Source organism: Plecotus auritus (assembly GCF_963455305.1).
Source record: "Plecotus auritus genome assembly, chromosome: 2".
Taxonomy (NCBI): domain Eukaryota; kingdom Metazoa; phylum Chordata; class Mammalia; order Chiroptera; family Vespertilionidae; genus Plecotus; species Plecotus auritus.
The window spans coordinates 124,248,561-124,263,727 of NC_137771.1; the positions used below are offsets into that span (position 1 = coordinate 124,248,561).

At 38.2% G+C, this 15,167-nt stretch overlaps 1 protein-coding gene across 1 annotated transcript; it reads right to left on the reverse strand.

Moving 5' to 3' along the window:
- Window positions 1–439: 439 nt before the first annotated feature.
- Window positions 440–14,569, reverse strand: RBM11 (RNA binding motif protein 11). Its single transcript, XM_080656072.1, has 5 exons — window positions 14,404–14,569; window positions 10,762–10,924; window positions 7,539–7,611; window positions 6,143–6,239; window positions 440–2,808 (listed from the first exon to the last, which is right to left on the reverse strand). Exons 1-5 carry the CDS (start codon window positions 14,497–14,499, stop codon window positions 2,521–2,523), a joined length of 717 nt encoding a protein of 238 aa, XP_080512198.1. The 5' UTR covers window positions 14,500–14,569; the 3' UTR covers window positions 440–2,520.
- Window positions 14,570–15,167: the final 598 nt, after the last annotated feature.

Genomic DNA, 15,167 nt, shown 5'->3' on the forward strand with positions numbered 1-15,167 from the left:
CTTTATACTGGTTATGTTCTTTATTTACAATTTCAGTTGTATATGTATTTCTTAATCCTTATGTAACATGTTGATATAATAAGATGATATTGGAAGTGCAAAAGAAAATTTTACCAGGAACCAGATAAACTGAGAACCAAATATTAGATCACCACTCCTCATTTGCTAAGGCAGTTTTTGCAGGCACATGAAGTGATTCCTACAGGTTGGTCATGACTGGGAATAAGAAAACTTTACTTAGCCCACAGCTGGGGCATCATGTGAACTTGTAGGACACACTCTGCTCAGGCAGAATAAAATCATCACTAACAACATCAGCAATTACTGCATAGTGAAAACTAGAAAGGCTGTGCTCACTCACCTTCCCTGGACCTGAAGTGGAAAGGCAGATATCAGTTTTTGTTAAAAAGATTTTTTTTTTTAGCTTTAAATTGGAAATATACTTTCTATAGAGATTTATATAATAGTGCTCATATTTACCAAAATCAAGCTCAGGCTCTTAATTCACTTTGCTCAATGGGGAAAAAAAATTGAGAAACAGACCCTTAATTCTGATATAATTGGCTTTACTAGGATGTATAGAAATAGAAAACATGAGGCTGAATATGCACACTTACATATTTCAAGGATGTGCTTTGCATTCATCTTTTGGACCAACTTTAATTCTAACTACTTTATCTATTGTTTGTTTGTTTTTCCACTTACATTACAGAAACTAATTTTGAAAACATTAATTAGTATGAGAATAAAAGACTGATTCTGTTCTCAAATTCCATGTTTCATCTAACAATTGAAGTAGAATGTATACATACTTAAAATAAATAGATTTTGAGAGTGGAGACTTAAAATTGTAAAAACAAAACACTCTAAAGCAAATAATTTAAATAAATTTTAACTGAAAGATAGCATTGGGAAAATAGATAATTTAAAATTACATAGGATTATAGATACTATTAACATTTTGAGAAGTTTTATATTTTCTAACGAAAGACACTAGGTAAAGAGGTGAATTTGGAGAGCATTATGCTAAGTGAAATAAGCCAGTCAGAGAAAGATAAATATCACATGATCTCACTCATTTGTGGAATATAATGAACAACATAAACCAAAGAACAAAAACAGATCCAGAGACAGAGAAGCATCTATCAGACCCAGAGGGAAGGTAGGGGAGGGTGGGGTAAGGGGGAGAGATCAACCAAAGGACTTGTATGCATGCAAATAAGCCTAACCAATGGACACAGACACCAGGGGGGTGAGGGCATGAGTGGGGGTGTGGGGGGGCAATGGGGGGATAATGACACAATAAAAAAAATAAAAAAGAGGTAAATTTGCTTTCTGGTTGTTTCTTATTGGCTGATTGCTGAAGTTGCTATTGAGTTAATTCCTGCATGAAAGAAGATGCAAGAATTCCTTACAGTTCCACTCCTGTAACAGTATTTAAAGATAATTTTCTTACAAATATGCTACTTTATTAAGTTAAATTCAGTTACTCACTTTGCTAAAAACATCTTTATTATTTTAAATAATAAAGATTTATAAAGTGCTATTCAACATAAAAAAGAACTATCCAAGCATGGCTTTTCCTACTGAATTGGGTGGGGACCTCCCAATGATTCTTTCAATTAGCTTTAATAAATAAATATTTTCATTGTTTAAGTTTATGGTGAGCAAAAAAGTGAACAAAAATGTCCAAATAAACCATTAATTTTACATATTAAATAAACAAGCCAGAAATAGGAAACTTGATTTGAAAATAAATATTAAATTACATTAATGGGATAGTCTATTTATTGTTATCAAGATTTACCTGTTAAATATACCCTCTCAAATCCAGTTGGTAAAAGAAGTTGATGATAAATTCAGACATAGCCAACTAATTTTCATGAAATATAGTGAGATGAGGCAGATGTTCATATTTATATACAGCTGTATAAAAAGGGAATGATGCTAAAAATAGCTCCATAATAATCATTTTCCTTAGGTATCACTACCATATATCCTCATTTTATGAAATACAGTAAACCTATAGGTTCAAAAGGCTGAGAAATATCATATTGACAAATAAAAAAATGATTTAGCAAAGGAAACTAAAGCTTGCTTATTCCATTTTTGTTAGGAACAACAACATGTAACTCTTAAATATTTGTACTAGTTTCACTCAGAAAATCTACCATTCCATATAAGCAACACTCTAGGAAAGCATGGTGCCTTATCCATAAGTGGCTTTTGATTGACAGTTTATGAAATTTCATTATCACTATTAAAATATATCACTCAAAAGTATATTTCTTGTTGACAATGTGTCAACAATACCATTACCAAAGCAAGAAGTAGTATATTATTTTTAAGTCTTTATAATTGAAAACAAAATTTCAATAGCAAATCAGATGCCATATTATTATATATTTCAAAGAACATAAGAAAGCCATAACATTTGTCACTTGGTAGAATACAGGCTTTTTTTCTCTTTCCTTTTAAAAGCATCAAGACCAGTTTAGATAAATTCATTTGAAGGTAATATTAATATCTTTTCTTCTTCTTACACTTTTGGAACTTTTTGTTATATTCACTTTCTCTAATGTTTTCTGTGCTACTATCACTATCGCTAGTTTGTTTTTGTCTCTTTCGTTTATTAATTTGGTAAAGGTCAGGGTCATGTGGTTGTTGGTGAGTCCATTCATAAGAGCTGGGTCCAGCCTCTAGATTTGGAACATGGTTTAGTGAAGGAGGCACAGCTGTGTTCTTAGGAAGTGGTGCTGTCATCTCACAGTAAGGAAGCTGCAGTGCTGGATTAAATGCATGCCACTGCTGTGGAAAAAAACAAACATTCATTTATCAAAACATGACCAAAATGTTAAAAAAGTTTACAATTAACATGCATTATACAAATAACTACCAGAAAATCAAACTGTGTATTAGTATAAGAAAGGCCATGATTTTGCAAAGTAGGGATGGGGTAGTTTCCTTAGTTAACAAAGATTCAAGTAGTATACAGCTTACTACAACATAGCCTAGTGCTGACCTATAGAAATAAAATGCAAGCTACAAATGTAGTTTTAAATCTTCAAGGAGGCACAATAAAATACAAAAAAACAGGTAAAATATATAATGCATTTTATTTATCTCAAAATATCCAAAATATTGTCATTTCAACATGTAACCAATAAAAAATTATGAGATATTCTAACAGAAGTTCTCCCAGCGTAGACACAGCTGATCCTCACAGCCAATTGGCCTGTAGGTCAATTCTACCCAGTGAATCCAACAACAATCAAGGCTTAACTACAACAAGACTGTGCACACAGCCCACAAAGGGGTGCACCAAGAATATCCACCTCAGGTAACTGGGGAGGCTGAGCCACTGGGCCCTATAGGACACCTAGCATACAAAGCCACTCTATCAACTAAGGGAAGCAGCCAAAATGTGGAGACAAAGAAACAGATCACAAATGAAAAAAATGGAGGAAAGCAAACGACTGGATATAGAGTTCAAAACCACGGTTATAAGGTTTTTCAAGAATTTTCTAGAAAAGGCCGATAAATTTAGCGAGACCCTCGAGGATATGAAAAAGGACCAACTAGAAATTAAGCATACACTGACTGAAATAAAAAATATTATACAGAGATCTAACAGCAGACTAGAGGATCGCAAGAATCAAGTCAAAGATTTGAAATACAAAGAAGCAAAAAACACTCAACCAGAAAAGCAAAGAGAAAAAAGAATCCAAAAATATGAAGATAGTGTAAGGAGCCTCTGGGACAACTTCAAGCGTACCAACGTCAGAATTATGGGGGTGCCAGAAGAAGAGAGAGAGCAAGATATTGAAAACCTATTTGAAGAAATAATGACCAAAACTTCCCCCACCTGGTGAAAGAAATAGACTTACAAGTCCAGGAAGCACAGGGAACCCCAAATAAAAGGAATCCAAAGAGGACCAAACCAAGACACATCATAATTAAAATGCCAAGAGCAAAAGACAAAGAGAGAATATTAAAAGCAGCAAGAGAAAAACAGTTAGTTACCTACAAGGGAGCACCCATACTACTGTCAGCTGATTTCTCAACAGAAACTATGCAGGTCAGATGGGAGTGGCAAGAAATATTCAAAGTGATGAATAGCAAGAATCTACAACCAAGATTACTCTACCCAGCAAAACTATCATTCAGAATTGAAGGGCAGATAAAGAGCTTCACATACAAGAAAAAGCTAAAGGAGTTTATCACCACCAAACCAGTATTATGTGAAATGCTGAAAGGTATTCTTTAAGAAGAGGAAGAAGAAGAAAAAAGGTAAAGATAAAAATTATGGACAACAAATACATATCTATCAACAAGTGAATCTAAAAATCAAGTGAATAAAAAAATCTGATGAACAGAATAAACTGGTGAATATAATAGAATCAGGGGCATAGAAAGGGAGTGGACTGACAATTCTTGGGGGGAAAGAGGTGTGGGGGGTGCGGGAAGAGACTGGACAAAAATCACACACCTATGGATGAGGACAGTGGGGAGTGGTAAGGGCAGAGGGTGGGGTGGGAACCGAGTGGAGGGGAGCTATGGGGAGAAAAAGAGGAACAATTGTAATAATCTGAACAATAAAGATTTATTAAAAGAAATTATGATATTCTACTTTCTTTTTTCATACTAAGTCTTCAAAATCTGGTATACATTTTATACTAAGAGTATATCTCAATTCCAGTGATAAATTTTCATAGAAAATACTTGTACATTTAAGAAAGTAGATACAAATATCAAAGTTCTTTCAACTAAAAGTTATCCAGTAACTGAATTAATAATATTTTAAATTTTATACTGGTTACAGCATAAATAACATGGTGATACAGTTTTTTGGTCTCACATGTGGCTACTAGCCACCATATTGTATAGCACGGTTGTCAATAGTTATGATATACACTTCTTTCTTTTTTTTGAAGTAATTTTTAACTCAAATTTCTAACTATTCAAAGTACATTAAAGATTAATAGAGATAACATGGGAGCAAGTGTATGTGTATGTTTTTCTCAGATCTACCAAAGATTAAAAATGCTGGGAAAAAGATATTAAGTTTCAGAGGAGAACTGGTGTTTACTAGTAGCTCACTGTAGCTAAGAAAAGTTTTTTCCAAAAGTTAAATTATCAATTTTCCTTTTTACAAAAGTGAAAACAGCTGTTTTAAAATCTGAAGCTCACATGTATGCTGGATGTTTGTAAAAACCCCACCCTATCAATCAGAATACCTGTGTTATAGTCCCACATCTGTTACTAACAAGTACAATCTTGGGCTTGTTGATCATATTCTTTGACCTCAATTTTATTATGTATAAAATGATGAGCTGGAAAAACAACAATTTCCTAAGTTCCCCTTTAATAATAAAGATCATACTTAAGATTTCTAAGCCAAAACCATATTTTTGAGAGTCTTTGGAAATAATGTAGTTTATCATATTGAGAATCTTGTCTCCAGTTAAAACAAATTATTTTTAAATTAATCCAAGTACCAAAGCAATATATTTGTGATTACTGTTTACATTATGTAAAAACAATTCACTAAATAAAATAATTCAATTCTAAAAAATATCTTTTAAAACAGCCATTTAAGCCTTAGCCGGTTTGGCTCAGTGGACAGAGAGTTGGCATGCAGAGCAAAGGATACTGAGTTTGATTTTGATCAAGGGCACGTACCTTGGTTGCAGGGTCCTCCCCAGCCTGGTTGGGCTCATGCGGGAGGCAACCAACCTCTGTGTTTCTCTCACATGGATGTTTCTCTCTGTCTTTCCCTCTCTCTTTTACTTTCCCTAAAAATCAATGTAAAAATATCCTCAGGTGAGGATTAACAAATAAAACAAAACAAAACAAAAATGTCATTTAAATGACAACTCTACTCAAATTTTACTCGGACCACAGTGCATCATCACTCCCATCCACTCTTCGACGGACATGCTGGCTGTTTGCTGATGTAGGTACTATGTTCTGGACTTAAGATGACTGTATTAGAGCACTCTGCCATTGGGGGAAAGTGTTCTGGGAAGCTGCTGACTTTGCCCCATGGTTAGATTTGAGCACTGTTAAGTTCCAAATAGTTTTCATATTCTTCACAGTTTGCATCACATTATATATTGAACCAAAGGCATGTCAAACTTACCATCTTCTGAAAGAAAAAATATTCTTGAGGTAAAGCTGCATTATTAGTTGGAAAGAACTGCATGGGAAAGAAAGAACTGCCCATGGCTTCTTCATTTCTTTGGGAAGGCAAAAAAAAAATAATAAAAAGTTAAAATTCCTACCCTCAAATGTCCTTTTTTCTTAAAAATAAAAACCACAGCTCTTAGTAATTAAAAGAGAAAGAGAGAGAGAGAGAGTTCCTCTAAGACAGTGGTTGGCAAACTCATTAGTCAACAGAGCCAAATATCAACAGTATAACGATTGAAATTTCTTTTGAGAGCCAAATTTTTTAAACTTAAACTATATAGGTAGGTACATTGTTATTAACTTAGAGTACATGGTATTTTGTGGAAGAGCCACACTCAAGGGGCCAAAGAGCCGCATGTGGCTCACGAGCCGCAGTTTGGCGACCACTGTTCTAAGAGAATGTGGTTAAGAGTAATTAACTGTAAACATACATACACAAATAATCAGTTAATTAGGTACAGCAGTACCTTAAGTCATATTAATAGCTACATATTGAAATCTCAATATTTAGAGTTACATTTGGCTTTTTGATAGTAAATAGTAAGCAATGTTAATTTTATAAAGAAAAAGAACACTTAGATATGAAGACAGCAGAGCAAGTCATTAATAATTACCAAGGTTAAATTCAATATTTTACAGATATTGAAGTCGAAAAAGGTAGACATTTTTCTCAATTTATTTTTGAATGTATATTCACTGTTTCTATAAATATGCTCTTTCCTAAATGTACTGCAGATATTAACATGAACACGTATTTGCTGATTTCTTTTATACATTCATATAGTAATAAACATTGCTAATTTAAAAACTGTGGTGTGTAAAGCTTCATTTAAAAGTGTACTATTTTCTTCTATGGACATGTTACAAAAACTGGCTAGATCTATAGCTAGTCTTCATTAGTCTACTTGCTCCAGCATATTGTACAATTTTAATGTTAATACTACTAATCCTTGGGATAGAGAGTATACTTTGGGAAGAGTGCAATTAACACAGGCAAGTAGAGGCAGTCAGATGAATAGGTGTATATCCCAATTGTAAGTGTTGAGAATAGTTCCACCGAAGGCTAACTGATCCATCAGAATGAGGCCTTGGATGCTTAGATGATTTAACAGCTATGAAAAGAACATAATAAACTGTAAAGAATATACAGATATAACTCTCTACCACATACTGCTGAAAATAATATGACTGAAGTTAAATGAAAATATTTTGTCACTTTTCATGGTTTCAGAAAAAATGAATTCCTTAATTTTATTGTATGCCTAAATGGTAAGGTTTACAATAATCTAAAACTTTTCCTGTCACAAGAACATATTTTCTTTACCTTCATGAAAAAATATTTTAATTACCTGTAGCTGTGTGAATTGATCTTAACACAGCTCTCAAAACTTTGATTAGCTGGTTCAGAAGAGCGAGAACTCCCTTGAAAAGAAATAGAATAACATAGTGATTACTTCATTGTATAATTTTTTTGAGTTCTAACATAAAACCATAAAAACCCTCCAAAGCAAAAAGGACACAGTATTAAGTAAAATTCTATACTCATATAAGATACATGAATATGTTATTGGTCTCTCAAGTAATATTTTCAGATAGTTTATATTATCATAAATGACTAAATTATAATCAGTCTTTGTCCAAAGCAATGGCTCTACAATAAAATTATATTGACATGGGACCATATAAGATACATGCCGTTTTGTACTACACACCTGTAAACTGAAAATAGCAACTCATCAGTGTTATTTGCCTCCCATGTATAAGGCATGAGTTCTTTAAACTTCACTGACAAAGCCAATGCAACCTTACATAGGATGCTAAGCAGCTGTGTAGGGAAGTGTCAGAACATAATGTCCTGGACCATTCACACACCAGCTTTTATTAACTAAAGGCTGGTAGACTAGGACAGTGTTGAGAGCATGATGCAGCCAATTTTCTTTGCAAAGAAATTAACAGAATGAAATGCAAAGAGCACTTTTCCTTTTCCATTGTTTTTTTATTCTTATTTTTTTTGTATAGGAAGAGAAATAAAAACATACAAACAAGGGATCCTATGTAATAAAGAGGTAATATGCAAATTGACCCTCACACCCTCACAAGATGGCTGCCTACAACCAGGCTAGCAGGGGGGTTAGTGAGGGATGACCAAATGACTGAACTAGCAGGCTGCATGGGGTGACCAGGCCGGTAGGGGGGTTAGTGAGGGATGGCCAAATGACTGAACAGCAGGCTGAGTGGGGCGACCAGGCCAGCAGGGGGGTTAGTGAGGGATGACCAAATGACTGAACAAGCAGGCTGCGTGGGGCGACCAGGCCAGCAGGGGGGTTAGTGAGGGATGACCAAACGACTGAACAGCAGGCTGTGTGGAGTGACCAGGCCAGCAGGGGAGGGCAGTTGGGGGCGACCAGGCTGGCAAGGGAGGGAAATTAGGGGTGACTGTTCCAGCAGGGGAGGGCAGTTGGGGGCGGCCAGACTGGCAAGGGAGGGCAGTTAGGGGTGACCAGGCTGGCAGGGGAGGCAGTTAGGGGCAATCGGGCTGGCAGGGGAGCAGTTAGGCATCGATCAGGCTGGCAGGGGAGTGGTTAGGGGGTGATCAGGCTGGCAGGCAGAAGCAGTTAGGGGCAATTAGGCAGGCAGGAAGGCGAGTGGTTGGGAGACAGCAGTCCTGGATTGTGAGAGGGATGTCCCAGATTGGAGAGGGTGCAGGCTGGGCTGAGGGACACACTCCCCCGCAACCGTGAACGAATTTCATGCACCGGGCCTCTAGTATATCAATAAGGCTGAAACATTTAGGAGAGAGAAGCAACATAAGCATTGCAAGCATTACCTCAATCAGTCCCTTCAAACATAAAAGGCCTTGAGTATTAGTACAGTGTCCTCAGGATATCTAATAAAAGTGATCAGTTCTTGGCACGTGTATAGGAGAAGGCACTTGAGGCCATTCGTGTCAGGAAGCTTTCTTCTACCACTATGAAGGGTCATTCTGGAGATGGTTTTGGTCAGTTGCTCTTAAAGGGGCTTAGATCCAGGGCAATAGACATAGCATGATGGACTGTTGCCTACCATATCTTCCAAATAGTAGATATTTTATAGCACATACTAGAGGCGGGGTGCACGAAATTCGTGCACTGGGGGGTGGGTGTCCCTCAGTCCAGCCTGCACCCTCTCCAATCTGGGACCCCTCTGGGACATCCCTCTCACAATCTGGGACTGCTGGCTCCTAACTGCTCACCTGCATACCTGCCTGATTGCCCCTAACCACTTCTGCCTGCCAGCCTGATCACCCCCTAACCGCTCCCCTGCTGGCCTGATTAACACCTAACTGCTCCCCTGCTGGCCCGATTGACTCCAACTGCCCTCCCCTGCCAGCCTGGTTGCCACCAACTGCCCTCCCCTGCTGGCCTGATCTCCCCCCCCCCAATTGCCCTCCCCTGCCAGCCTGATCTTGCCCCCAACTGCCCTCCCCGGCTGGCCTGATGGCCCCCAACTTCTCTCCCCTGCCGGCCTTGTTGCCCCCAAGTGCCCTCCCCTGCAAGCCTGGTCGCCCCCAACTTCCCTCCCCTGCCGGCCTGGTTGCCCCCAACTGCCCTCCCTGACGGGCCTAATGGCCCCCAACTTCTCTCCCCTGCTGGCCTGGTCGCCCCCAACTGCCCTCCCCTGCAAGCCTGGTTCCCCCCAACTTCCCGCCCCTGCCGGCCTGGTCACCCCCAACTGCCTTCCCCTACAGGCTTGATCTCGCCCCCAACTGCCCTCCTCTGCTGGCCAATTTGGTTCTGATTGGTCGGTTTCTATGCCAGTCAGCGTCAAAAGCTCTGCCTCCTAGGCAGCCAATGGCTCCTCAAAGTTGACCCAGATTTGGTTCTGATTGATCAGTTTCTATGCCAGTCAGTGTCTCTGGGCCTATCAATAGGGCCTGATCAGAAAGGCAGGGCTCATCAGCAACCCCAGAGGATGCCTGGAGAGAAATGGAGGTGCGGCTGCTGACTAGGCCCGGAAAGAAAGAGATAGGCAAGTGCTAATCAACAGCTGTGACAGAGGCTATGGATCAGACCCTGCTTCTCTCTTCAGGCCTCTATCCAGGCCTGATTCACAGCCCCCCCAGCAGTCAGTGCTGGGTCTCCATGGCAACCCAGCATTGACTGCGGGACTGACTTCTGGTTGGTCAAGCCTCCTGGTCGTTGAGGATGTGATGGACCCAGGGTTTTTATATATTAGGATTAGCAACGACAAAAGGATGAGCAAATATTTTTGCTATATAAAAGCTAGAATTGTGTGTCTCCAGTTCATTTAAATTTGCTTAATTTATAATAGCCAATAGCAACTATCATAGATATTTGCTGGCTGATACTAAAATAGAACATTAAAATTTTTAATACAGAAGAGATACAATAGGGTTGACAATGTAATTGGCAATTCTAATTACTAGTAATTATATACTGTTATGAATTAAACATGTGTCTGAGAAAATTTAATAGAGACTATGGGAACACTTTTTTGGTCTTCGCTCTATAGAAAACAAAATGCTTACAACCTCTGAAATCACCAACAATAATAAAACTCAGATAGACCTACCAAATCGATACTGCACATTAATTGGTCTTCCATATAAACGAATTCCATTCAGCAAAGCTATGGCATAAGACACTGATTCTGGGTGTTTAAAGCAGACAAATCCAAAGGACTTCGGCTTTCCTTCTCTGTCTTTGCATATAGTCACTTTGGTTAATGGCCCAGCCTATAAAAAACTTAAAAATTATTTTCTCATAAATCTAAAGTGTTTTTTAACAAATAACTCAAGTACATTTAACTTCAGATTTTAAAAATATCTGTTAGCAGGAACAGCTTTATGTAGTTCTGCTAATAATAGATTTTCCTAACAATTAATATTATACTTCATCACACTTTCTTGGTACTTTCTGGCTCATCAAGAAACATTCACGGTGTTAAGAACAGGAAATTCTAGGTAATGGGAAATTCTAGGTAATAGGTCCAAATTTTGAAAGGAATACTATATTACCCTTCAGTTAGGTTTAATAAAACAATTTAGAGAGCATTTACTATGTATCTCTATTCATAGTAACAGTGTATAACTCAAAAATGAAATGACAAACCCAATGTTGGTTATGACAAAAATAAAACTGGTAAAAATTTATCACAGCCTAATTTTTTTCTGTAAAAAAGTTTTTTCATCAAGAAATGTTTTAATATATAGGTCCATTATTTATAATTAGTGAAAAATCAGAAAGGCTCTAAATCCAACTGGAGAATATTATTCCGTGGTGTATTATTAAAATAAAATATCTCATATGGACATATTCAATATGTGATATTGAACCTGTAATTAGAAATATGGAGTAAAAAAGTGAAGTCAAATATTATAAAACAAATAATTTTGTTAATTATACTAGTAACTAAGAACCACGGTAATGATCAGAGGAGGCAAAGACATAAACAGCTAAGATTTGATAGTGAAGGGCTCAAACTTCTAAATTGTACCATAATTAAAACTAATTGCTTTTCTCTGTAGAGATGGATAACTATATTAAGAAACTGCTTTTAATCTGAACAAAAATGTTAATTATCATCTTTCAAATGATGCTGTATTTTAGGATTCAGTCTTCTTTTCATTCTCTGCTTTCTCATGAACTAGCTCATCCCCCTTCTGGCTTCAAGGAGCACTTCATCAACAAATTCTATTTTTTCCTACTCATTTTCTTCTTTTGTACCTCTAAGAGACAGTCTCCTGGAGATTTCTGTGTAATTGTACTTCCAACTCAACATTTTTGAAACTTAATTCATTATCTTTCACCTGGAAATCTATACTCCAATCCTTAGTTAAAAGTACAAAGATATTAAACCTTACTTTCTCACTTCAAAGGATAATCAGAAATTTGAAAGACACTAGTAAAAGCATAAATGCATAGTAATAAAACCAATTTTAATCAATACTTTTCTTCCACTGGTATTAAATATATGAAATCACAAAGGGACAGAATATCTTAAATGCTTTGAATTTTATAAATTCAAAGATATGCCAAAGCACGTTTAAAGTTAAAATTCAACAAGAGACGTGCTTGTAGCAACAATCACATGAGCTTAGTCTTTTTATCAAAATAAAATACATAAATAGTGTTGTAGTTGTCAAGATTTGCTAGGTTGGCTGGGTTGAAGCCTTTCTAAAAGATACCTCACTTTTAGCAACTTCTCCTAGAACAGTGATTTTCAATCTTTTTCTTCTCATGACACACATAAACTAATTACTAAAATTGTGCACACACCAAAAAATGTTCTATTTTTTTTACCAATCTGATAAAAAAATTGTTATAATTTTGACTCATTCACACCAGATGGTTGTTGTTGTGTTGGCTGTTGTCATTTTTTTATTTGACAGTCGAAGGGGAAAGAAGTCAGTGCCCCTGACTAACTAGTCAGGCACTGCATGTTTTAAAATTCTTGTGGCAGAGGTGGAAAATGGCTGTTCTAGAATAGAAAAGGACGTAGGTAAAATAAAAACATATGCTTGGTTGCCTTATCGTTAGAAAAGATGAATATCTTGTTTGGGTAGACATCATAAAAAAATGAGACTATAGATCCAGTCCTTACTGAGTAGAAATAACATATGTGCATGGGGGCCTTCATGCCTTATTCCCCCCACCCTCACCTTGTTTTTGGAGGCTCAACATAAAAAAGCCTTCTGGAGAAAATGAATAAGTTTCCTCTCCCCTTTTCTCCCCTCCCTCTCCCCTCCTCTCTCCCTCCCTCTCCCTCCCTTTCCTCTCCCTTATGTTTTTGAGTGACAAGTTTTAATGATATTTGAGGGGGTGGGGTGGGGGATAACTAAAGGAAAAAGACAAGTATTAGAGCAGATTTTAAAAAGCAAGTTTTAAAAGATGGCAAGTTATTGGAAGGATAAGCTTAAAAGCCTTATACTTTTTTTCAAATATTAAAAAATTTTATGTCCAGGACAGGAAACTGTATTCCTGGAAGGGATTGTCTCTATCAAATTGTATCTACTAGTATAATTAACAGAGGGGAACTTTAGTTCAGAGACAAAGGATCTTTCAAAAACTAAATAAAGAACCCTTTTCATGGCTGCTACTCATACTTACTCATGGAAATTTAAGTTTTGCTATTGTCTCAATGGGAACTTGTCCTTATTCTGATAGGGGGAACTCACTCTTTCCTGATTTCTCTTGATGTTAGTATTAGCAGTACTATTAGCAGTCATGGTAGCAGCACACAGTAAGTGTCAGGCTCAGTTCTGTTTTACCTGGATTCAGTTATTTAATCTTCACACATCATATTGGAGATACTACTGCGCCCAAGCAACATTTCAGGAAATCGAGGCACTGATATTGTTACTTGCCCAAGGTCACAGTGCTGACATCAGAACTCACACTTAAAAACAAACAAACAAAAAACTTCGCTATACTATGTATCCCGCTCTTCTGTAGATTATTCTACATCATGGCAATTAATTGTTTTCCCTTTTTAAAAGACCAAAGTCTACCTCTTAAATTGTATGCTTAGTACCTTACTTAGTGTTTGCCATGTAAGTCTGGATCATTAAACGATGAAATGAATGGTTGAATGAGTATATCTCTTTAGCAAGTGAGACCTAGGTGTACAGAATAGGAATAGGTGTTTACAGGAGACAATAGGCTTAATCCTGGAGGCAACAGGTCTGGACTATTTCTAGGTCTTCTTGGTATGAGATAAAAGGAACTGAGCAGGGAATTACTTGGTCAGTCATGATTTAGCTGAGCAAATCATCTCAAATCTCATTTATCAGACACCCTCCACATTAAAGGGCCTGCGGATAAAGTAGCGGATGGGGAAACATTTACAAATCTCATTTCGCGGGAGTAAGGCATGAGAATGCTCATTTTATCACCTGAAGGCAGTGACGGGGCGGTGTTCTGTTTTCGTCTGAGCACAGCGCAGGCCCCGGCAGCCTCCGCGAAGCCCTAACTCAGGACTGAGCCCAGTCACTGCCTTGGGTGGGGTGGGGGTGGGGGGGCACCCAGTGTCACTTCACTACCCAGCCGCTCACCTGGAGACGCGTGCAGGGCATTACCAAATTACAGCCAAGGCAAAGATTAGGGCGGAAAGGGGGCCGGGCTCCGAAAGGTCCAGGTACGCCCCGCCCCTGCCGCTGCGCTTCCGGCTTCGCGCGCCCCGCCCCCTCCGCCACCCCTTCCCCACCGACGGTACCTGAAGGAACAGCTCGTAAAGGATTTCTTCCCGCACTCGGGCCTCTAAATTCCCCACAAACACCGTCCTGTCGGCCTCCTCCTGAGCAGGGAACATCCCTCCGGTCCTGGCGGAGGACTAAGGAGGAGATGCGACACGCCGCCCACTTTAGCCGCTTTACTGCGCCGCCCGGGCAAGGGGTGGGGGCACGACTAGAGCGCCGTGCGGGGGCGGGGCCAGGCTGCGAGGCCACGCCCCCTCTGCCCTGAGGGACAAGTCCACAGCGCCGTCGCCCGCCCGGGATTGGCTGGGACTGTGGGGGCGTGGGGGAGAATAAGTAAGGTTAGTGCGAAAGGGGCTTTGCCTTGTTGCTTGTGGTGTATCTGCAATATTTCTGGGCGCAACATTATTCACTGATTCTGGATTTATTCAACCAGCATTTTATATAAAGTTTCTATAGAGATTACCTTATACTGTCAGGCTAATGGGGGAAAATCAGTTTCCAAAGAGTAAATGAATCATTAAGATTTTAAAATTATGTTATTTATAAAATTCTTTTTTGAAAGAATGAATGCGTGCATGCATGCATGGATGTGGCTACAATAGAATACTAAAACTAAAGTTTATTCACCTAGATAGCATTAACTAGAAAAGTCTGAAAATGGATGCAGAGGTTTTAGGTGGACACTAGAATGCATTTGAACTTGAGAAAACAGCCTATACCAAGGAATACTAGAAAGTGTATATAACAAGTTTTGTGATTGAAGCCAGAATTCTTGAGGATG

Coding starts and splice junctions, on each gene's coding strand:
- RBM11 (XM_080656072.1), bottom strand. CDS start 14,499: ATGTTCCCTGCTCAGGAGGAGGCCGACAGGACGGTGTTTGTGGGGAAT. Junction 10,925..14,403: donor TTTACGAGCTGTTCCTTCAG/GTACCGTCGGTG, acceptor AGTTTTTTATAG/GCTGGGCCATTAACCAAAGT. Junction 2,809..6,142: donor ATTTTTTCTTTCAGAAGATG/GTAAGTTTGACA, acceptor TTTTTTCCACAG/CAGTGGCATGCATTTAATCC.